This window comes from Eutrigla gurnardus (genome assembly GCF_963514095.1).
Source record: "Eutrigla gurnardus genome assembly, chromosome: 23".
Taxonomy (NCBI): Eukaryota; Metazoa; Chordata; class Actinopteri; order Perciformes; family Triglidae; genus Eutrigla; species Eutrigla gurnardus.
Window position 1 is genome coordinate 2,829,626 of NC_139934.1, and position 23,770 is coordinate 2,853,395.

A 23,770-nucleotide genomic window follows, 5' to 3' on the forward strand; every position below is an offset into this window, starting at 1 on the left:
TCTTGATGTATTATCTCAGTAAACATTGTAAACATGAGTTTATGGTCTCAATCTCTAGTTTCAAGTCTTCTTCAATCCAGCGTGATGTTCATTTAGTCAAAATTACCAGAAACTGGGTTAATGCCAAGTGTTAGCTTACGTTACGATGTATTTATTTTGCAACACATTTTTCATTCAAAATATTAGAAATCTGTTCCCTGATAGATGCTAACCAATGTCACAATAATGCTGTCTTTTAATAAAAGCTCTGTCGTAAACCGTTAGCTCGGACGTTATCGCCAAAGTTATTCACGTCAACACTTCCAAGCCGTAGCAGCAAAATGTCATCCTGCTCGCCGGTTTCTCCCGATGTGACCTGAACGTGACACGACAGTGAGAGGGAGGGAGGAGGGAGGGAGGTGATAGAAAATTACAATGCAGCAGAGAAACAAGAGAACGATGAGAGATTGGTAACCCATGACGACCCGTTGTAACCCATGACGACCCGGATAAACAAACGCAATCAGGTCCGGAGCTGTAGGCAGTTTCAAATCTATTCTCTGTTTCTGCGTTAACCGTTATCCATTTTCCTCTATTTGGTTTTGGCGGCGGCGTGTTGTGTTTCCACGTCGCTCAGGTTAAACAACAAAGCGCCGTTTTATCCCAAAACCTGGAGTTGACCTCAAACGCTCCATTACTCCGATCCGGAGAGGAAACCGGGCCTAATATCCATCAGTTCCTTCTCTCTTTTTATTTATTTATTTTTTACGATTCTCCGCGTGGACAGCCTCGAACGCCCCCAATTCGTCTTCGTTCTCCTCACAGCGGTGTGTTCAGGGAAGGTCAAAACCCGGGAAAATGGGCTACACACCAGGCATTTTGTCACCAGACACCCTTCACCTGCCTCCCGAGGAGCTGCGGCGCAACTGGGACACAGCCGCCGCCGCCAAAAATACCTCAGTGCAGCGCCGCATCCGCTCTGCATCACGCCGCTTTGGTTGTCCTTTTTTAAGTTTGGGGAATCATCATTATTTCATATAATTTCTGTCCAGGTATCTAGAAGAGCTGATCACCTCATTCAGGCTTTTCCTCAGACACCTTTAAAAAAATCTTGTGACCATAATCAAACAGCATTGTAAATATATAACATATACAAAACTAACAGCAGACATACCAGGGGATCAGGATATATACCCAGAAATCATAAAATAGTTTGTAAAAGTCTTATATGCGATTACACAGATCCAAGGTTTTTAGTTTTTAGAATTTAAAATCGACTAAATGTATTCTTTGAATTAATTTTCGAATATTACAAATAGTGGTTTATGAATTTAAAAAAATGTATTTATGTATATGAAAGTAATAAATAGTAATCAAATGTATAATGTAGTGTTATAAAAAATAAACAATACATTTTCTTATAGGGAAAATATCAGAAAAAAGATGACTTTATAAATCTTCAGAACGTCCTGTAATGACATCAGCATCCAATTTAACCAATTAGCAGGAAGCTTTACAGAGATTGTTTTTTGAGAGAAAACAGCTGTTATTTTTTAAAGGTGCAGTGCTGATCTCTTGACTTCATAGTACTGTGTAGTTATGTGATTTAGTGTATTCTCTACTAGATCTACATCACCTGACTTGTATGTAGATATTCAGTGACATGTTTCGTAATGTTATTTATAATGTTCAACACATCATGAGAGATAAAAACTGGAGACCTTGTAGACTTGTTTTTAAGAACGGCGCCGCTAACAATGCTCTGCTAACCTGATGACAAACACATGGCGCTTCCTATAACTTCTTCACAATAAAAGCCTCCCGCTGGGTCACCGGCGTAAAGCAGCGGCGGCAGGAAATGTTCAGTTTGCATGACCAGTAACACAACGCAGCTCCTCGGATCGCTGTTTCACATCGGCAATAAAGTTGCTTGTTCTAACGTGGCACGCTGCCTGGACCGGGTCTGGGATCCTGAGGGGCCCCTCTTTTTAAATCCAAGTATTCCACCTTTATTTAGTTGTACTTTTACCTGGTGAGCTTGGAATTGTGAAGTTTGTAGTATTATAACACTAAGATGAAGAAACTATATTATGAAAGATTATAAAACTACGTTCTGAACAGTGAAGCCAAAGCTGAAGTGCCTTAAATCTGTCATCCTCTCTGCTGGCCACCAGAGGGCAACTCCTCTCTGATTGTATAGAAGTCTATGTGAAAATGAGCCTACTTCTCTCGATGTATTATCTCAGTAAACTAGACTTTACTTGGGACTTATAGGCCTTGATTTAGGACTTGAGTTGGGACTTATAGGCCTTGATGAAGGGCTTGACTTGGGACTTATAGGCCTTGGTTGAGGACTTGACTTGGGACTTATAGTCCTTGATTAAGGACTTGACTTGGGATTTATAGGCCTTGATTAAGGACTTGACTTGGGACTTATAGGCCTTGATTAAGGACTTGAGTTGGGACTTATAGTCCTTGATTAAGGACTTGACTTGGGACTTATAGGCCTTGATTAAGGACTTGACTTGGGACTTATAGGCCTTGATTGAGGACTTGACTTGGGACTTATAGGCCTTGATTAAGGACTTGACTTGGGACTTATAGGCCTTGATTGAGGACTTGAATTTGGACTTATAGGCCTTGATTTAGGACTCAGTAAGTTGACCTTGAATTATAGAAGCTAACACCAGAATCCACATGGATCCAGATCACAGTACAGGCGACGTCACCATGACTACGACCACCTCTTATATCCAGACTATGGTTGCAATCAGGAAGTTTTTGAGAAATGATTTTGAGTGCAAACATGTTATTTTGCAGATTAAAGAAGACTTTGATATTTTGAGTGTAAAATAGAAGAAAACGTGATTTATGAAAATAATAAAATCGTAGATATGTTTTCACTGAAGGCGCTCGCCGTGGCGTCTCCGTCGGAGCAGATTTCCGTCTCGTAACAGATCGTGTTGTGGCTGCGAGGTGGTAAAGGGAGCGTCGGGTCAGATCTCCAGACGCACCCTGAGCCTCCGGCCCCGCGGGGTTGATGCCGCTACCACACTAATGGCGGGGGGCTACATGGCATTTGGAGCAGAAAGGTGTGACATGCGAGCCTTCACACTTACTGTGGCACGCACATTTACATACCCGGACGCCCGCTCGCTCGCCTCGGGGCCCGCCATTAATAACAGCTGACCTTTGCACGTTTAGGCTGTGAAATGATAGTGGAGCAGACCTGAGGACGGCATATCACACCTCCCTTCATGTCCCAGCGCCTCCTCCCTCCTTCTCTCGCCCTCCCTCCCTCTCTCCGCTCACATCATCCCTCCATCCATCCATCACTCTCCCTCCCCTGTGGAGTCTCTTTGCTATTTTTGCAATCATTGTCTCACAAATCTGTTCTGTGTTGTTTGGTCATAAGAGAGTAAGAGCATCTTAACCTTTTAATAACCGAGGTTATGAAGCAAACTTTCATTTTTTAATGTCTCCAGACCCACAAAGGGAGGAAACACCGGCTGAAATGATTTATTCATTTATAAGATTTCATCGCGTGCGAATAAAAAATGCAATGTTTTAGACTGCTGATAAACAGGGTTGCTACGGGTGCTGGAAATCCTTGAAAACACTTTTTAGTGTGGCGTTTTCAAGGTTTGAAAAGTGCTTGATACAAATATGTAGTTTACCACAGCTGGAAGGTGCTGGAAAAGCATGGAAATGCACCTTGAAGTGCTTGAAAAGTGCTTATCCTATTGTGGATCCTTGTGTTTTCAGGTTGCTTCTACATATTTTAACGCTTTATTTCGGGCTGCAGCCCCTCCCTCCTAAAAAGCCCACTCCGCTCTGATTGGTCAGCCTCTTGGTGTGTTTGTCAGAAATGCCCCGCCCTTTTTTTTTTTTTACCATAACCAGATACTGGGAGTTGTTCTGCTCAGGAATAGCGATGAAATAAATTCCAGCCACTCGTTAGAAGCTTACGTATGCTAGCGGCTCAGCGGATATTATGCTAACGTGTTCGTTTGCGACTTTTCGTACGAAAAGGAAGATTTTTATTGAGCTGTTTAAGGCGGGTTACCTGATACGTTAAACGTTAAACGTTACCTAAAATACGTTAACAGTAGACGTGTTTAAGCTAAATGTTCCGTTAAGTTTAAAGCGCGATCTCATGATGGTAACTTGATGACATCATCCCTCAATAATCAGACAATGTGCACAAAGTTTTCTTTATTTTGTCCAAAGTTGACCAGCTCATAACTTTTCTCCCTTTGAACTAAATTCAAAGTGTTTTTTCTTGGCATGAAAGTTAAAAGAACGCAGCTCGGCCAAACTGGGTTTACTTTCCTCTTTCTTCCTCAGTCGGAGTGGAAGCTTTATTTTGGATGAAACGTTTAATGGAACAAAAAGGAAAAGAAAAAGAATCGACTTCGGGGTCTGTCACTTCCTCTTTCCTTCCAGGGAGGTCGCTCTCTCTCTCCTTCCTCCCTCCATCTGCTTTCAGATCGCCCAAACCAAAACGTACGAGACGGCCAGCTGCTATCTTTGTCAAGGTCAAGAAGGAATCCAAGGTCGTCCAGCTAAAACAACACGAGTCCCCACAGATACATCTCCACCTCACTCTCTCCCCCCCTCTCTCCCCCCTCTCCCCCTCATCAAGTGTTCATCCCGCCTGCCAAACTCCTCTAGCTCCGTTTGGAAAAAACAAAACACAGTTTCTAATTTGGTATCAATCTGAAGAGTCCAGTTTTGTCATTATCCAGTGTGTGTGTGTGTGTGAGACTTTCTCTTTCCCATGATGCCATATGGACCACACACACACACACACACACACACACACACACACACACACACACACACACATTCCCACCCCCAGAATCCAGCACTGACAGAAATAGTCCCAACATTTCTGGCTTGATGATATTCACATCCTGTCGTCCACGGCGACACACGGAGACGGAGCGCTTCGGTGTCGTCGGGGTCGTTTGATTGCTACGGAAAAGTCGATGGCCGTTTGTGGCCGGTCGCCGCGGCGACGACACCGGAAAGTCGCAGATTTAATACTCCCATTAGTTGAGGTTTGTGTCTGTGTGTGAGATGTGTTACTCTTGCTCAAGGGTTCGGTGGTTGCTGGTTAGGGAGGGAGAGCGGCGCTCACATTTCCCAGCTCCCTCAGTGGGATCTGAACCCGCGGCCCTCAGGGTCACATCCTCATGTTCTCTGTGCTGCTGCTGTCCGCTTGTCCTCTATGGAGATAAACTGTTGTTTACTCTGCAGGCCACGTAGGAGGTCAAGCATGTGTGTGTGTGTGTGTGTGTCTGTGTGTGTCTGTGTGTGTGTATTCAGGTCTATTTTCCCTCCATATTTACATTTTTATTCCTGCATGAGTTTTGATCAATTTGTTGCAACATTAAAAAGGTTTACGCCTGAAATTATAATTTAATTTAGTTAATTTTGAAAGTTTTTTTTACCAATAATATGTTTAACTATGCATTTATTTATTTTCTTTACATTTTGTTTATAAAGTTAGTAAAGCAAAGTCAAACCTGATGTTGTCTTACACATAATAAAAGATTGAAGTCACAGTTATCCTGACAAAATATAATAATCCACGATAATATTCAGATAATCATCGAAATATACTTAAAACGTTTTGTTATTAAACAAATATTTTTATCGCGTCACGGATAAATCTTTATTTAGAGAAAAACAATAAAATAATCAAATCAAAAGCATCATGTACTGTGTGAGTGTGTGTGTGTGTGTGTGTGCGTGTGTGTGCGTGTGTGTGAGTGCGTGTGTGTGTGTGTGCGTGTGTGTGAGTGTGCGTGTGCGTGTGTGTGAGTGCGTGTGTGTGTGTGTGCGTGTGCGTGTGTGCGTGTGTGTGTGTGTGTGTGTGTGTGTGTGTGTGCGTGTGTGTGAGTGCGTGTGTGTGTGTGTGCGTGTGTGTGTGTGTGTGTGTGTGTGCGTGTGTGTGCGTGTGTGTGTGTGCGTGTGTGTGAGTGCGTGTGTGTGTGTGTGCGTGTGTGTGAGTGTGCGTGTGCGTGTGTGTGAGTGCGTGTGTGTGTGTGTGCGTGTGTGTGTGTGTGTGTGTGTGTGTGTGTGTGTGCGTGTGTGTGTGTGTGTGTGTGTGTGTGTGTGTGTGTGCGTGTGTGTGCGTGTGTGTGAGTGCGTGTGTGTGTGTGTGCGTGTGTGTGAGTGTGCGTGTGTGTGAGTGCGTGTGTGTGTGTGTGCGTGTGTGCGTGTGCGTGTGTGCGTGTGTGTGTGTGTGTGTGTGTGTGTGTGTGTGTGTGTGGGGCAGGTGTTTTGCGTCACCACCCACCATCCATCAAGTCAAATCGGCGAATGACAGGAAGAACAAAAACAAATCCCTCGCTCCGGCAAGAATAAACGACTGATGCCGACCAATGACAAGTATTTATTGTGTGTGTGTGTACTGTGAGTATTGTATTAGATACAAATATGTAGTTTACCACAGCTGGAAGGTGCTGGAAAAGCAGGAAAATGCATCTTGAAATGCTGTAAAAGTGCTTGAATTTGACTTTGGGAACGATCTTTAACATTCTCTCCGTCCATTTTATTCCTCATTTCAAGTCGCCGTCCAAATCTCCTTTGTCATGAAAACACACAGGATTATCACGAGCATGTGTTTGTGTGTGTATGTATGATATACACACACACACACACACACACCAGCAGGTTGGACCCCAGGGCTCAGTTTGGGAGGAAACTCCCTTTCTAATTTTCCTCATAAAGACTCTAATGAAGACTAATGACAGAGGGAGGTGTGTGTGTGTGTGTGTGTGTGTGTGTGTGTGTGTGTGTGTGTGTGTGTGTGTGTGTGTGTGTGTTTGTGTGTGTGTTTTAACAGCCTGGCTGCTCTGTCTGGGAATGTCTCTGTTCTCTTCCTCCTTCCATCATTTCATTCAGCCGTTTTTACTCTTTTTTCCATCCCACCTTCTTGTTTCATCCCTCCTTTTATTTCCTTTCATGTTGATTATTTTTGTGTGTTTGTGTTCGAATCATCACTTTCCGTCATTTCATCCATGTCCCTTTTTGTTTTGACATCTTTCTAGTTATGAGGCCGATAATATTTATATTTAATATTTACGTTGAGGCAGAATTGTTCTTCAAATAGATATGAAATACTGATGAATAGCAGATGTTTCTGCCTTTTCAGCAGGATAACATCAGCTGCTGCTCGATAACGTATTTACAGTAAGACAGGAAACTCTTATTGTCCGTTACCTGTAGTTGTATGAAAATATCAATACAAGTGATGTACGACAAGCACCACACCAGGGTTACTGACATCGTCCATCGAACATCCGCCACTTAGTTTCCATAAACCTCCTAAATCACTTTATTATTTAGATATTGTGATAGTTTGTTTTGTCCAGGATGTAGACTAAAGGTCATGAAATGTGTGTTGTATGTGATGACATCTATGATAGAACAGAGAAAAGAAGATCTCCATATTTGAGGGACTGAAAACAGCATTTTGTGACATTTCTTTATGAAAAATGCCTTTTGATGATGAACAGATGATGAAAATAGTTGGTGATTATATTTCTGTGGATCTGTTAGTGGAATTAGTTTTCCTTTCATTTGTGGTCCTTCTGTAAAAAGCTGTCTCCAAACATCATGTTGGTTGTTTAGAGGACAATAACATCTCATTTAATGTGATGAACAAGTGACATAATAAGTAGACTGAATACTGACCATTGGATTGATACAAATATGGAGTTTACCACAGCTGGAAGGTGCTGGAAAAGCATGGAAATGCACCTGGAAATGCTTGAATTTGACTTTGTAAAAAGTTTTTTTTGGGTGTACTTCCCCTTTAAAAATCAATAACAAACCTTTTATATGAAGGGTCACTCTTTGTCCCAGACATGTTTTCTCACTTTTTATCTTTTCATTACCCATCATCCTCTGCTTCCCCCTCCCTCTCTCCATCATTTCATCATGTTGCATCTCTTTCTCTCCCCCTGTCTGTCCATCATCCCCCCCCACCTCCCCCTTTCTTCCTCCCCCCTCCCGTGTCACCTCTTCATCCCTCCTCGTCGCCTCCTCATCCATCCCTCTTCATCCCGGCCTGTTTTCTCCTCTCAGTCCATCGCTCTGTGTTTCTGCCTCCATTAGGGGCGAAATGGAAAAAGTGACATCAGCTATTTGGTAAACGGAGAGAGATGGAGGGAGGGAGGGAGAGAAGGGGAAGCAAAGATCAAAAGAGTGACACGAGGAGTGATTGTGTGGGAGAGAAGAGGGAGAGAGAGACGAGTGACGGAGGTGAGAGAGAATTAAAGAGGGATGAGGACGAGAGAGGTAGAGGTCCATTAGAGAGAGAGAGAGAGGCTTCACCTCATTAACCTCGTAATGCAGAGTAAATATACAGTCTAAATGGAACGTGTGTGTGTGTGTGTGTGTGTGTGTGTGTGTGTGTGTGTGTGTGTGTGTGTGTGTGCACACAATGCATTACCAGAATACCACAGTGTGTGTGTGTGTATTAAAATCCCGGAAAACCACGGCAACGGCTGAATTTCAAACCTTTAATTTCTTGTTCATTTGCAACAACTTGTCTGTCTCTCAAGACTTCACCTGTCTGTCTCTCAAGACTTCACCTGTCTGTCTCTCAAGACTTCACCTGTCTGTCTCTCAAGACTTCACCTGTCTGTCTCTCAATACATCACCTGTCTGTCTCTCAATACTTCACCTGTCTGTCTATCAATACTTCACCTGTCTGTCTCTCAATACTTCACCTGTCTGTCTCTCTCAGTGTCTTTGCTTCCCACTCGTAATATAAATCTGTAAAAGTCTCATTAATTTCCTAAATAAAAAGCTGCTCATTTACTTTAAGGGAACAAACGGAAGGAAATGGAGCATTTGTTTGGGACTATTTTCTACGGTGGATTAATCTACATTTTTTTAAAAGATGTATTTGTTTTTTATTACTCAACACTAACCTTTAAAATATGGTTGCCCATTTTGTGTCACCTCATATTTCACGTAATTAAGATACGATGAAGTTACACGTCTGCTGTGTGTGTGTGTGTGTGTGTGTGTGTGTGTGTGTGTGTGTGTGTGTGTGTGTGTGTGTGTGAAACCACGACACCACAGTCATTATAATACTGTATATTTGCAGTCAGCTCAAACCCAGAGAACAGTGACAGACTGAGGAGGAAAATAATAATAATAATACAAATAAAACAAAAACAATAAAACGGTGAATGTTTCTATCTACACAGAATATCCCTTTAAACCCTCAACCCTCCCTCCCTCCCGCACACATTTCAAATAGTAATCAGCAAATAAACAAACAAATAAAACACACAGTGGAATAAACAAAACGGCAACACAACAGTCTGCACTCTTATAGGTCAGAAATCAGGAATAAAAGGTTTTCTTCTGTCAGAGCCGAGGAGCGCTTGATTTCAACACTTGAAGTACTCGTTGTCACTATAAGGGAGGGGTGATCTGGGATCAGTAGAAGGAAAGTTTCTGGAACGTGAGGATTTAAAAACGGATGAATCAAGCGCTCCACGTCTTTAACACCAGAACGACTTCCTGGTCCTGGGAGTCCTGGTCCTGGGAGTCCTGGTCCTGGGAACGTGGAGGGGGGGCAAAGGTGAAAAGGTCCATAGTCAAGGAAGAGAATTCAACGTACCTTTTTTTTATCTTTTTCTTTTTTAGGATATAATATCGTGTCTAAAAATCACTCCATTGTAATAAAAAAAGGGTTTGTGATTTTTTTTTTTTTTTTTTTTTACTTTTCCATCATTTGAGAAACTGTTTCCACAGGTTGTTAAGGGTGATAGAAAATACTTCATACATCGAAAAGCTGCATCCAACATGTTCAGAGTAATGCCTCCTCACAGAGAGAGGGAGAAAACAAAGAGATACAGAAGAGTTATAAGAGGAAGATGAGAGGAAGGAAGCCGAGAAGGAAGAAGAGAGTTGAAGGTACGGAGGATAAAATAAGCCAAACGACAACATAAGAGAAAAGTTTTCCCATGCATTCTTTGCAGTCTCTGTACGGAAAACTAAAACTGAATGAAACTTGAGACAGAAATAGCCTCCCAACTTGTTTTTCTCCCCTTCTTCATGTTTTTTTTTATCACACTTCTTCGTCCTCCTCCGGTCCAGAGCTCCTCTGATTCGCTCATTACTGTCCAATCAGAGGTCCGATCCAGAAGAGATTTTAATCTTTTTTTTAACAAGTCTTTCATCTTTGTCGTCACCAATCAAACGTCGTGTGATTGGACCATTTTTTAAAAAAAAGTCTTGATCCCACTTAGTCCGGTCCGTTTGCCTCGCGGTGGCTTCTTCCTCCGTGATTTCTATTATTGAGTTGTTTTGAAACGAAGACAGGATGAGAGAAGTTCGGTGCAGGGAGAGAAACCGAGGTGATGGAGTGAAGTTTGTCTAAAAAGAAGAAGAAAGAAGTAGAGAGAGAGACGACCCCAGCGAGTCCAGATCCGGGGTTTTGTGCCCTCCTAGTAGTCTCATCGGTGTCACAGCAACATCAAACAGTCTGGAGTTCCTGCCTGGGGAGGGCGTTGCCGTGGTGACGCGGCTGGTTGAGTTCTTCTGTGCGGGGGGGAGGGGGGATGGTGGTGGTGGTGGTGGTGTGTGGGCTTCTTCCTTCTAGAACATCATGGGGGTCTTCAGAAACGACCGGGAGTCTGAAAGTAAGAGCACAAAATAAGCCGTTAATAAACAAGCTTGTAATTTCGTCCAAATTCCGTTTTTTTTTTTTCGTTTAAATTTTTCTAAATTCACTTTTTCCCCCAATTCTGTTTTTTTTTTTCGTTTAAATTTTTCTAAATTCTGTTTTATTTTTTCTCAAATTACTTTTTTTTTCTAAATTCTGTTTTGTTTTTTGTCCCAAATAGTTTTTTTATTTAAATTTTTCTAAATTTTGTTTTATATTTTCCCCAAATTACTTTTTTTTTTTTTATTTAAATTTTTCTAAATTCCATTTTATTTTTTTCCCCAAATTTTCGTGTTTCCTGTGAGAATTTTTCCAAATTCTGTTTTATTTCTACCCAAATTCCGTGTTTTCCATTTTTATTTTTATTTTTTAATTCTGCGTTTTAAACTTAACGAGCTTTACCGACTTTTACCGTGTTACAAGTCAGGGCAATCTTTTTGATTTTATTCTAATGATTTTCTCTGATAATTCAACAATTGTTTGGAAGATTGTGTCCAATACACATACATATTATTTTTAATTTGCTGTCATAGAAATTGGCAAAAGGTCACATTTGAGAAGCTTTTTAATTGCTTGAGAAAATGTCCGTTGGAGATAATAATAATAATCAGACGTCACTTATGTATTTCTTTACGAGCGACCTCTGAACTCTGGCGTTGGTGCGGGAACTTCACACTCGTGATTATTGAAGCAGGATGTCGGTGTTTTGTTTTTCACATCGTTTATGATAGAAACCTCATCTCTCTCTCTCATTTCACCTCCGTCGTTCTCCTTCCGCTCCCCGTAGTGCTGTTGCTGCACCCACCCATCCAGGAGCACGTGCACACACACACACACACACTCACACGTGCACGCCTTCCTCTCCCTGCGGTGTCATTGTTTTTCTGCGAACGTTGCAAAGTGTTTACATTTCTGCATAACAGCAACCATAAACCTGCCCTGCCTCCCTCCTCTTCCCCTCTCTCTCTCTTTGCCCTCCACCACTGTCTTACTCATCTTCCTCTCCTCTTCGTCGTCACCTCGCTCTACTTTTGTCCTCTATTCATGTTTTTTTAAGATGTGAAACAGGTTTCTGTGTTGGAATAAAGAAATCTTAAATTTCTCTTTCATCTCGCACTCGGCCCCTCGTTTCCTCCTTCATATTCCCTGCCTTCCCTCCTCCTCTTCATCGCTCTCATCTCCTGCCCTTCCCTATTTTTATCACTCAGACCCCCTCCTTCTGCTCCTCTTTCATCCCTCTATTCTACATGCATCCCCTCCTCCTCCTCCTCCTCACCTCCCCTCTGCTCCCCGCTGTCCTCTATCTGTTACCCTCGTATTATTTTTATCCCGACCCATTCTTCTCCCTGTCCTCTCCTGTCCTCTTCCTTTCTTCTTCCTCTCCTCTTTTTAGGCCTTCTGCTATATCTCCACTTTGATTTGGTAACTTCACACTTTAACGTCATCGGGGTTCAACGTCGGTTGTCCTTTTCTGTCTGGGTTCGTTGTTGCATGCTACTTCTCTAAATGAGTCAAAACTACAAACATTAGTGTACTAGTACAGTAGAAGTACAGGTACTGGTGTTCAAATATACTCAAAAAAAGGGAAAAATAGGGAAAAAAGTCCCTATGAAGGATATTTCTACTGGCTGATTTTTGTTTTGTTTTTGTTTTTTGCCAGTCTTCCTGAATCTGTTGTCATATCAATAATTTGTAAAAAAAAAATTTTTTTTAAAAATCGATAATTTCCCTCAAACATTAAAATAAAATGTCAGGATTAGAAAGTACAGATGTTTTAAAATGTACTGATAAAACAAGAGACAAAATTAGAAAAAGCTATAAATAGTACAGATACCTGAAGTTTCGACTTAATAATAATAATAATAATAATAATAATAATAAATATATTAATAATTGATTAATTGAATGAAAAGTGAACCACAAATACTTCCCACTGCTGCTGAAATGCCAAAAAATAAATTTAATAAATTCCCATGATTATTTCCCATTCTAAGTTGACATTTTAAATGTCTTGTTTTGCTCGGCCAGCAACCCAAAACCAAATGATATTCAATTTACAACAATATTAAACTGAAAATATTAAGATGAGATGGCAATGATGAAAATTACACGTTAAAAATGCAAAAATAAGCCTGAATAACAATATTATCAAAATATTCTTAAAGGTTACTTTAACACTTTACCTCTTACTTTTATTGCAGTGTAAATCTATAGTCTATTTTCACAGCTTTGATAATCCACCAGATCCATGATCGTCATGTCCACATGGAGCTGGAACCAGACAATATCTGGATTTAATTAATTAATTGTTTCACCTCAAGTAAAAATATAAGTTCATATTTTCTGCCATTATTTGGTGGTTATAGCCTTTATAGTGGAGAACATGGATTGTTTTAATGTTAATATATGATTATATCTCAAATATTAGGCGTCCAGCATCAGTCTGGTTATATTTCAGAATAATTAATCCCATTCATTAACGTAGACTGTTTTAGGTTGTTCTATTTTGAGATTCATAATTAACCGCACATGTTTCCACTCCTCCACAGGTGGACTGGACCTGGACCTGGACCTGGACCCGGGTCCCGGTCACAAGTATCTCGCCGTCTTGTTCACCAGTGTGGGGAGAAACGACGGTGAGGTGGACGAGCGGTTTGGTTCGGCGGCGGCAGTGATGTCATCCTCATTCCCGTCTACGTTCCAGCCCTCACCTTTGACCTTCAGGTCGTGACCAACAGAACAAGGTACCTTGTTCCTGTTTGGGTGTCCTCTTTGTCTACCGTGAGTTTTTGCAGGCGGTGGCTGCTGATTGGTCGGCAGCTGTTTTTACTTTTGGTGTAAATCTTGTAAACAAATAGGAAGTGTAGAGGAGGTGAATCTGTTCTCCTGTTTTCTGTCATTTACTTTGCTTTTAGTTGAAAAGGAAGTGAGTTTTGCTAAATGAAAGATATTTTTGTTCAAATCATATTCATAAATAAATAATTTACATTTTTCACTTCAGCCTTTTTCTATTTTTTAATTGTCTATTCATTGATTTGCATTTTATTTTTTTAACTGATTTTCCCCGTTTCCTCCTCCTCCTCCTCCTCCTCTCCATTTTGACCTGGCAACCCTGTTTTCCCTCCACTCATACCTCCATCTGTCACAGTGTGTGTGTGTGTGTGTGTGTGTGTGTGTGTGTGTGTGTGTGTGTGTGTGTGTGTGTGTGTGTGTGTGTGTGTGTGTGTGACTGTCCTGGTTAAAAATGACGCTGACCTGCCTTGTTAAATCTCGATCAGCTGGGTGGAGGAAATGTCACCAGGTCTCGGAACAAGGTCACATTTTTCAACTTCCTCCTGAGGAATCTGCCCCTCCTCCCCCTCCTCCTCCCCCTCCTCCTCGCCCTGCTCCTCCCCCTCGCTCTCCTGTCCTCCTTTCCCTCCTTATATGCTGATCTTTCATTCCTGCTTTTCTTCCCGTGTTGTCGTCCCTTCTTAAGGTTTCACACAAGAAAAGCACATTTTTTATTTATTTGTGTGAGTTGAAATATTTAAACTCGAGTGAAAACCAATCAGCGTTGGGATCCTCGTCCTGACGGTCTGTGGTCCCCCAGAGGTCTAGATAGTAGACCACATGAGTCCAGAGACCAGACCAGACTATGTGGAGGAACTAGAGACCTTCTCCACGTCTCCTCCTCCTCTTCTCATCTTCCTCCTCCTCTCCTCTTCCTCCTCTTCTCATCTTCCTCCTCCTCTCCTCTTCCTCCTCTTCTCATCCTCCTCTCCTCTTCCTCCTCTCCTCATCCTCCTCCTCTTCTCATCCTCCTCCTCTCCTCTTCCTCCTCCTCTCCTCTTCCTCCTCTCCTCATCCTCCTCCTCTTCTCATCCTCCTCCTCTTCTCCTCCTCCTCTCCTCTTCCTCCTCCACTTCTCCTCCTCTCCTCTTCCTCCTCCTCTTCTCCTCCTCCTCTCCTCTTCCTCCTCCACTTTTCCTCCTCTCCTCCTCCTCTCCCATCTATCCCAGCTAATTAGTCCGTCCGGCTTTAAAAGAGACGAGTGAAACCGATCTTTTTTTTCTTTTTAACCCCACGTCTCTCCTTTTTTTCCCTTCTCCTCCCTCCCTCCCCCTTCCTGCCTCCCCCTCTCCCCTGCTCCTCGTTCTCTCTCCCTCTCTTTCTGATTGTAATGCAACGTCTTTCTTTGTGTTCAGCAGTTTTTTCCTCCTCACTCGTTAATTAAGAGTGTGGAAGGTGAGAGAGGTAAACCTCCGTAGGTGCAAAACGCTTTTATGGCAGGAGTGTGTGTGTGTGTGTGTGTGTGTGTGTGTGTGTGTGTGTGTGTGTGTGTGTGTGTGTGTGTGAGAGAAAGAGAGCAAGGCAGCAAAGGGGTCCTACTGGACCAATCAACATTAATGAAATCAGGTGTGTGTGTGTGTGTGTGTGTGTGTGTGTCAGAGTGCTTGGCTTGCAGAAGAGAGGGGATCTAAAAGGGGTCTAAAGAGGAGAGAGAGCTAATTAGAGTTCCCCGTCTCACCAGAGAGTGAATCAAACACACACCTACAGGTACAGAGTGCACACACACACACACACAAACACAGGTTGAGTGTGCGTCTGCCTATAGATATTCATTTATACACACACACACACACACACAGTTTCAAGTGAAGGTTTTCAATGTCAGGGAGGACTGAGCACAGCTGGTGGAAAGCGACGACACATGCATACTAACACACACACACACACACACACTTTAGTACTGTACTTGTAAGGACACTCGTTGGCATAATGCATCACCCGCGTCCATCACTTTAAGCTCATTTCTTCTTAACCCTCCGAGAAACTAAAATATTGAGAAAACATTTTTGGAAATCGAGTGTATGTTTGCAATTTTTGGAACACGTGAGAAGGTATAATATTTAACGTACTATAATTAAAATTAGTGATACTGCCTGCTGACTCTACTGTTGTCCAACATGCAGGGTTCTACCGGAGCTGGAAATCCTTGAAAACACTTGAGTTTTAGTGCTTGGATGTAGAATAAAGGTCATGAAATGTGTGTTGTATGTGATGACATCTATGATAGAACAGAGAAAAGAAGATCTCCATATTTGAGGGACTGAAAACAGCATTTCCTGACATTTCTTTATGAAAAATGCCTTTTGATGATGAACAGATGATGAAAATAGTTGGTGATTATATTTCTGTGGATCTGTTAGTGGAATTAGTTTTCCTTTCATTTGTGGTCCTTCTGTAAAAAGCTGTCTCCAAACATCATGTTGGTTGTTTAGAGGACAATAACATCTCATTTAATGTGATGAACAAGTGACAGAATAAGTAGACTGAATACTGACCATTGGATTGATACAAATATGGAGTTTACCACAGCTGGAAGGGGCTGGAAAAGCATGGAAATGCACCTGGAAGTGTTTGAATTTGACTTTGGAAAAGGTGTAGGAACCCTGTAGATGACAAACTATATAGTACGTTGAAAGTTGTAGTATACTCCGTCTTCTTATACTGCGACGTTTTTCCGCTCCGACCCTCGAGGTCCTCGGCACAAACACAAATACCGGCGCTGACTCGAGCTCAATGAGAGATTTCCACACACTCACATGTGTGTCTGATAAGGTGTACACTTCAAAGGGAGGCCACAGTGTCTCTGTGTCTGCTTAATGTCTGCACTAATCCAGCGTGGGCCCCAACACACACACACACACACACACACACACATATGCCTACCACGTGTTTGTAACTCTGCCTTTGAACACACTTGTGTATCGTGTCATATCTGTTAATGTGTGTGTGTGTGTGTGTGTGTGTGTGTGTGTGTGTGTGTGTGTGGACATGGGTCTGACTGTGTGTTTTATGATATTTTTTTATTGTGTGTGTGTGTGTGTTGAAGTACCTTGTACAGCGCCGTTGTCTTGCTGGTTTCCATTAAGTTCAGGTTTATCGTCGGCTACAGCGGCGTCTGGAATTAAACACAAAGACAAGACAGAATCTCAGTGGGTCGGCCAATAAAAAGCTAAACAAATAGCACCTTGTAACCGTGTGCAGGTCCAACACAAAACTGAATTAAATAACAGCCATTTGTCCAGAGGAGAGAACTATAGGATGTTAACAAGTGTATATAAAGGAAACATAAGGTCTGTTATTAGTCAGATTGATATATATGATAATAACACTTCAGTCAAAGTCTAACATGTCATAAAAAGTCTGAGTAGTAAAGTACAGTGTGTTTAAAAATATTCAAGGTATGATACGTTGAAAAAAGCCACGAAAAAAGTAATAGTTCAGCAGTATGTCAGAAAAAAAGTCATGAATAAGTCACTACTTTTTTTCATGACTTTTTTCAACACGAAAAAACTACTTTTTTGGCTTGACAAGAGATACAAGCAATTTTTATGACTTTAATATTTTTTACGAATTTTTTATGAATTTACTTTGGCTTTTTCATGAATTCTTTTTTATTTGACCATGACTTTTTATGACTTATTTGCACTCACTACACTCAGACTTTGATTGACACGCGATATACAAGCATATGTTATGACTTTTAAATAATTTTTACAACATTTTATGAATTTTGTCGATTTTTCACTTTTTTTCGACATGCTATAGTATGACTTTTTTTTTTCCCTGAAAAATTTGACCATGGCTTTTTACGCCTGTTTTGGACTCCCTACAACCAGACTTGGCGCGACAAGCGATATGAGCGATTTTTATGACTTTATAATATTTTTTACGAATTTATCTTAATTGACTTATTCATGAATTTTCGACATGCTATAGTATGACCTTTTTTTAAGGAAATATGACTTATCCTTTTCATGGCTTATTTGGACTCACTACACTCAGACTTTGACTGACAGGGGATATACAAGCATATGTTATGACTTTTGAATCATTTTTACAACATTTTATGAATTTTGTCGATTTTTCACTTTTTTTCGTATGACTTTTTTTCCCCCCGAAAAATTTGACCGTGGCTTTTTATGCCTGTTTTGGACTCACTACACTCAGACTTGGCGCGACAAGCGATATGAGCGATTTTTATGACTTTTGAATATTTTTTAGGAATATTCCAAGAATGAATTTTGACTGACTTTGTCGTGAATTTTCGACATGTATGACTTTTTTCGAAAAAAGGTTTAACGAAGAGAACTTTTTATTTAGCAGTGGACAGAGAGGAAACATGTGAGAGAGATGGGGACGTGACATGCAGCAAAGGACCTCCAGGCAGGATTCGAACCGGTGTCATCTGCATATATGTTTACATGGGTAAATGGCATGCACTCTAACCACTAGACCACCTGACAGCCATCATTGACCCTTTTCATGGCTTATTTGGACTCACTACTCTCAGACTTTGACTGACAGGGGATATACAAGCATCTGTCATGACTTTTAAATCATTTTTACAACATTTTATTTATTTTGTCGATTTTTCACTTTATTTTCGATATGCTATAGTATGACTTTTTCTTCCCCCGAAAAATTTGACCGTGTCTTTTTATGCCTGTTTTGGACTCACTACACCCAGACTTGGCGCTACAAGCGATATGCGCGATTCTTATGACTTTTTAATATTTTTTAGGAATATTTCAACAATTAATTTTGACTGACTTTGTCGTGAATTTTCGACATGCTTTTGTAAGACTTTTTTCGAAAAAAGATTTAAGATATTCTTCCAACGTAGAGAACTTTTTATTCAGCAGTGGACAGAGAGGAAGCATGGGAGAGAGAAGGAATGTGACATGCAGCAAAGGACTTTTTAATATTTTTTATGAATTTTTCATGAATTTATTTTGACTGTATTGTGAAAAAAAAGTCACCAAAGATTTGTGAAAAGTAATGGAATAAACGCAGTGAAAAAACCTCACAATAAAAGTAGTAAAAAAAGTAACAGAAAAACGTTGTAATACAGTTTTTTTGCAAAATCATGAAAAGACCAAGAAAACATACAGAGGAAGAGAATGACGATCGTTACCAAACTAGTGGGAAACAACGGTAAACGTGAGATAAAGGTGATAAATCTTAAACGAACCAGCGTCGGGTCGTACCATTCTTGTTGTTGTTGGCGGGGTGCAGCGGCTCCGGAGACGGGGAGGAAGAGGACGAGTGTTTCAGGGCGTCCTCCACCCGCTCCCTCCGCTTGGACTCAAACTCCAGCGCCTCCTGCAGCTTCCGCTTGGCCTTCTTCTCCTTCTTCAGACGCTTCTGGATGGAGGCTGGAGGAGGAGGAGGTGGAGGATGAGGAGGAGGAGGAGGGGGAAAGTACCAGGATGTAACGTACGATATAGTGTGACGTCCTCACCTCTGCTCTGCAGCTCGGAGGTGAGCTGCCGTTCCAGACTCTCCCTCATCTCCCTCTCTCTGTACAGCTCCATCTTCAGCTCCCTCTTCTCCGCCTGGATCTGTTTGTCCTGGACCCGGGCGTTCTCCACCGCCACCTTCAGCAGACCCTGGACCACATCAGACCAGATCAGGGTCAACACAGACTACACTAGTACAACTACAGGCTGATTATTACACCGTCTGCATGCCTGTAACACACCACGGTCACAATAAAGAATGTCAATACTCCTCGTTGATCATGTATTAACACGATGTGTCGACGGTACCTGGATGTTAGTGAGCAGGGTCTCCACCGATGACAGGCCGTCAGCGAATAGGAAGGGAGCAGGGAATCCGGGGGGCAGGGCCTGTCCCAGCGAGGACTCTTCTGTGAGGACGACATGTTGTAAAAACATTAACCTGCTTCATACACTTCATATCACATTATTTTACACACTGGGACTTTTTCATCACACCTTTTCAACACACGACACTAGGATTTTTTTGTTTTACACGTACTAACCTTTTTTTCCTGACATACTATTCTATAACTTTTTTAGACGTATATACATTTTTTAACATACTATACTCTAACTTTTTTTACATACTAGAAATGATTTTCCATACTATACATTTTTTACATATTAAACATTGTTTTTATAAATATATATATTTTAGACTTACTGTACTACGACTTTCATGACACACCTCTAACATTTTATGACATAATATACTGTTGTTGTTTTTACATACAATGTTTTATGACATGTTATATGACATTCATGATGTACTTTAACACGTTAATTACATGTTTTATCACATACTATAATGTGACGTTCTCTATGGCTACTACACACACTACATTTAGGTTAGCTACTGTGATTTGTTATGTGACATTCTGTGATTTCTTTTATAGGATATGAGGACATTAATTATGGCGTCATTGTTATTATGACCTTTTATGATTTAATATATGCTTTTTTAATGACATCAGATTGTGATTTCTATGGCATACTATCCAATCATTTTTGTCTCTTATGACATGATACTATATGAACATTTGGTAATATGAGAGTTTTTGTGGAATGCCATCACGTTTTTAAACATAGCTGCAGAAATAACACAAAACTGCGATAGAGAGATCTCACGTTTCCTTTTAAAGTAAGAAAAGCGTTGAAGTTTCCCGTCAGCGATACGTTACGACCAGTTTCCAGGGAAGTTTATGAAATGTTGATGTTTACTATGGCATAAAAGTCAACGAAGCAGCATCAGAGAAATCAATTACACACACACACACACACACACACGGAGGTCGTTAGTATTCAGACAATCATGTGTCGTACTAATTGGCAAGGATTAAAGACATCCTTGATGTGTGTGTGTGTGTGTGTGTGTGTGTTCATCGAGACTGCGTCACAGTGTCTGATCAGCCCTTAATGCCGAACACACTGACAACTGGGTTAACTCTGCTGTGAAATTAACGCTGATTAAGATGCACTCACACACACACACACACTCTCACACACACCCTAACACACACACACACTCTCACACACACACACATCCCCTATCTGCCACTTCATCCATACATCCCTTTACTCCGCCTCCTTCCTCCCTCTCATAATCGCTCTTCGTCACCTTTTCTCGCCCTCGTCTTCATCTTTACAACCTTCATTCTGTCTCACTTTATTTCAACACCTTTATTTCTTTTGATTTAAAATCTCATCCTCGTCCTTAACATAAAACAATAACACTAATAAACCTCCACTTTGTCTGCAAAAATATGAATTATTGATCTTTGTATGAATATAAAAAGCTTCCTTCACTTGTGATTGTATTTCCTGTTTTCCTTTCATTCCTTCCTGGATGAGAAGTTGAACGTTTAGAGGACAAACGGTAGAAAACTGGGATGAAATAAAAGAAGGAGGTGTGAAGAGGAAGGAGGGAGCGTTTTAAAAGGATTAAAAAGGAGGAGAGAGACGAGAGGATTATAAAACGATGATGGGGAGGAAGAAAAAAACCTTTCACTGTGGCTCTGTCAAGTGCTTTTATTTTGAAAAAGCAGCAGCGGAGACGCAAACAGATTTTAGTGTTAATGACGTTAATTAATACATTTTATGTGACCGCATTAAAAAGCAAACGTATTCACGGCGAGAGGAATAATCAGATTTGTCGTCAACCGAACAAATTCTATTTATGATTTTAACGACTAAATATTTGTGTAAAAACGTAGTCTCATGTTTATGGACGTTTTTTGGACGTAAATCAATCGTCATCAGGTTGTTTATATTTACCGAACGTCACACAGATGCAACGTCTTGTATCGCCGGATCAAAGAAACTTCGGGTTCACTAGCGCTTGATAAAAGAAAAAAAAGTTTTTCGTTTTCTTTTTCAGCTCTCAGCACTGGAAAAAAAGCGAGATCAGATCAACGCGTTCCACCTTAAATAGCAACATTGCTGAGAAATCCACCTTAAGTTCAGACACAATTCTTTTTTTAATTCCAGTGAAAGTCGTCGACATTTGATGACTTTGACTGGTGCGGTCGGGAGGAGATGAACTCCTCTCCTCCTCGTGGCGGCGGCGGAGCGGCACCGAGTCGTTATTTGATGTTATTGATCGTAAAAGGAAGGAAGCGTCTCTGACGATGTCGCAGTGCAGCTTCAGCGTCCGACGAGGAAACGGAGAACTAAAACGTGTTGCAATGGAAAATACAGAGAGAGAGTGATGGAGGGAGGAAGAGGCCCCGCATGCTTTTAGTGTGTGACCTCTTGACCCCTTTTAGCCTTGCCTCCTTCACTTAGCCTCACCCCCTCCTCCCCCTCCCTCCCCCCTCCATCTATCTGCCTCCCTCGTTCATCCCTCTGATTGATGGCTCACAGACAGATGATCAATAGCAGGGGCTGAACATCCTGACGCTTCTGTTTCTGTTTGTGTCTGCGAGTGTGTGTGTGTGTATGTGTGTGTGCACGCGTGTGTGTGTGTGTGTGTGTGTGTGTGTGTGTGTAAATACAGTAGATGAGGAAAACCCTCCAAGTGAGGACAATTTGTCAGTTGTCAAAACAAAATGGGCGAGGGTTTAGATTAAGGTGGGTAATGGAATATCCACACTTATATAAGTGTGTGTGTGTGTGTGTGTGGTCCAACCTTTGTCCTTTGTTATTTTCTTGATGGGTGCAGCAGGGTTGGTCAGAGCAACATCTGCATCAGCTGACACCAATCCTGTTGAAAGAGAAAGCACAGTGAGAGAGAGTGTGTGTGTGTGTGTGTGTGTGTGTGTGTGTGTGTGTGTGTGTGTGTGTGTGTGTGTGTCTCCAGGACATACAAAAACATAACATGTGTGTACTATCTAGTATTTATACACGTTTCAGGGATGTACGTGTAAAGTATCTGCATGAATATCGGTCTGTGTGTGAAGTCATTATTTTATTTATTAATGATGTCTACGAAGTTTGAGGAGAAAATGCCGATTACTGAAAGTGTTTTGGACCAAAAGTCAAAGATGTTTAGTTAAATATTATAAAAGAGAACAGAAAACATGCGTATTTGAGAAGCTGAAAATACATTTACATTTAGGTCATTTAGCAGACGCTTTTGTCCAAAGTGACTTAGTTAGTGGGTCATGCTATGTAGAGTCCAGGTGAAGTCTGAACAGGTGAGTCTTGAGCCTTTTTCGGAAGATTGCAAATGACTCTGACATTAGTCGGGAGTTCATTCCACCACTGAGGACCAGAACAGAGAAGAGTCTGGACTTTGCTGAGCGACATTTGTTTGATTTCAGCGATGGTGGTACCAGATAAAATTGAATTCATCAGCACATGTTTTGTGGCTGCAACTAACTAATTAATCTGCTCTTAAATCAATGAATCAATCTGTTTGGAAAGAAAATTAAAAAAAGTCTCCAAATGTTTGTTTGACAAAGCGAAAGAAATTCAGTTTATTATAGAAAATTAAAAAAACAAAACAGAAAAAGCTGAAACTATTAAACATTTGCTTGAGAAATGAATGTAAACAAATATAATAATGAATTAATAATTTCCCTTGGATGGGCTAGCTGTCGGGGGGTATTTCCGATGTATTGTGCGTGTCGGAGTGCGTGTCGTCGGCGTACCGAGGCGTTCTGGCGAGCTGGAGGCCGAGCTGCTGGGCTGCGACTGCAGAGGAGTGTTGGTCTCATCGACAGACGGAGACAGAGAAGGACTGTCACACACTCGCTCCTGCACAGGAAGACACGAGGTCACATGACTCAACATCGTTACTATTGGTTACCAGAAACTGACCAAGATTAAAGCTAAAAAAAAACAAAAAAAACCTGAATCAACCTCACTCCAGAAAAAAAAAACATTATAGCAAAACCAACAATTCTGATCTAAATATCATGTTCTTTATTGGGGAGTTCCTCAAGGAACCTACGTGGGTCCTCTGTGGTGGTCATTTAAAACGTTTATTTTTCTGTTTTTAAAGGTGTGTTTTACCTTGATGACGGGCGCCCGGTGTACGTGAGTGTGTATCTGCTGGGCTGCGGCGGCCATGTTGGCGATGGTGTTGAGGTGGTTCATCTGTGACATCGCCATAGCAACGGACGCAGGCGGCAGCCCCATGGGCAGCAGAGGGTGGGGCATCATCATGAAGGGCAGGTCCAACCCTGAGTGAGTTAGAAAAAAAACGTCTTTGGTTTTTTTGTCGAGTTTCACAAAATTAGCGAATTGAGCTATTTTGGTATAACACAACACTTCGATCATATTTTGTAATTATACAAAGGGCCTGAATAATTCATCT

The 23,770-nt window shown here is 41.3% G+C and overlaps 1 protein-coding gene across 2 annotated transcripts in view; it reads right to left on the reverse strand.

Moving 5' to 3' along the window:
• Window positions 1-9,219: 9,219 nt before the first annotated feature.
• The window catches only part of dachb (dachshund b), a 58,388-nt gene continuing 43,837 nt past the window's right edge, over window positions 9,220-23,770 (reverse strand). Inside the window, exons 5-12 of one of the 2 annotated variants that reach the window (XM_084002393.1) lie at window positions 23,467-23,636; window positions 23,103-23,208; window positions 22,139-22,213; window positions 19,279-19,379; window positions 18,972-19,119; window positions 18,718-18,885; window positions 16,560-16,625; window positions 9,220-10,649 (exon numbers count right to left, since the gene is read on the reverse strand). In XM_084002393.1, coding sequence (XP_083858519.1) covers window positions 10,612-10,649; window positions 16,560-16,625; window positions 18,718-18,885; window positions 18,972-19,119; window positions 19,279-19,379; window positions 22,139-22,213; window positions 23,103-23,208; window positions 23,467-23,636 — 872 coding nt within the window. In that variant the 3' untranslated portion in view covers window positions 9,220-10,611. Of the gene's footprint in view, window positions 10,650-16,559; window positions 16,626-18,701; window positions 18,886-18,971; window positions 19,120-19,278; window positions 19,380-22,138; window positions 22,214-23,102; window positions 23,209-23,466; window positions 23,637-23,770 lie in introns of both variants that reach the window. The other variant, XR_014596535.1, reaches the window with a different exon arrangement.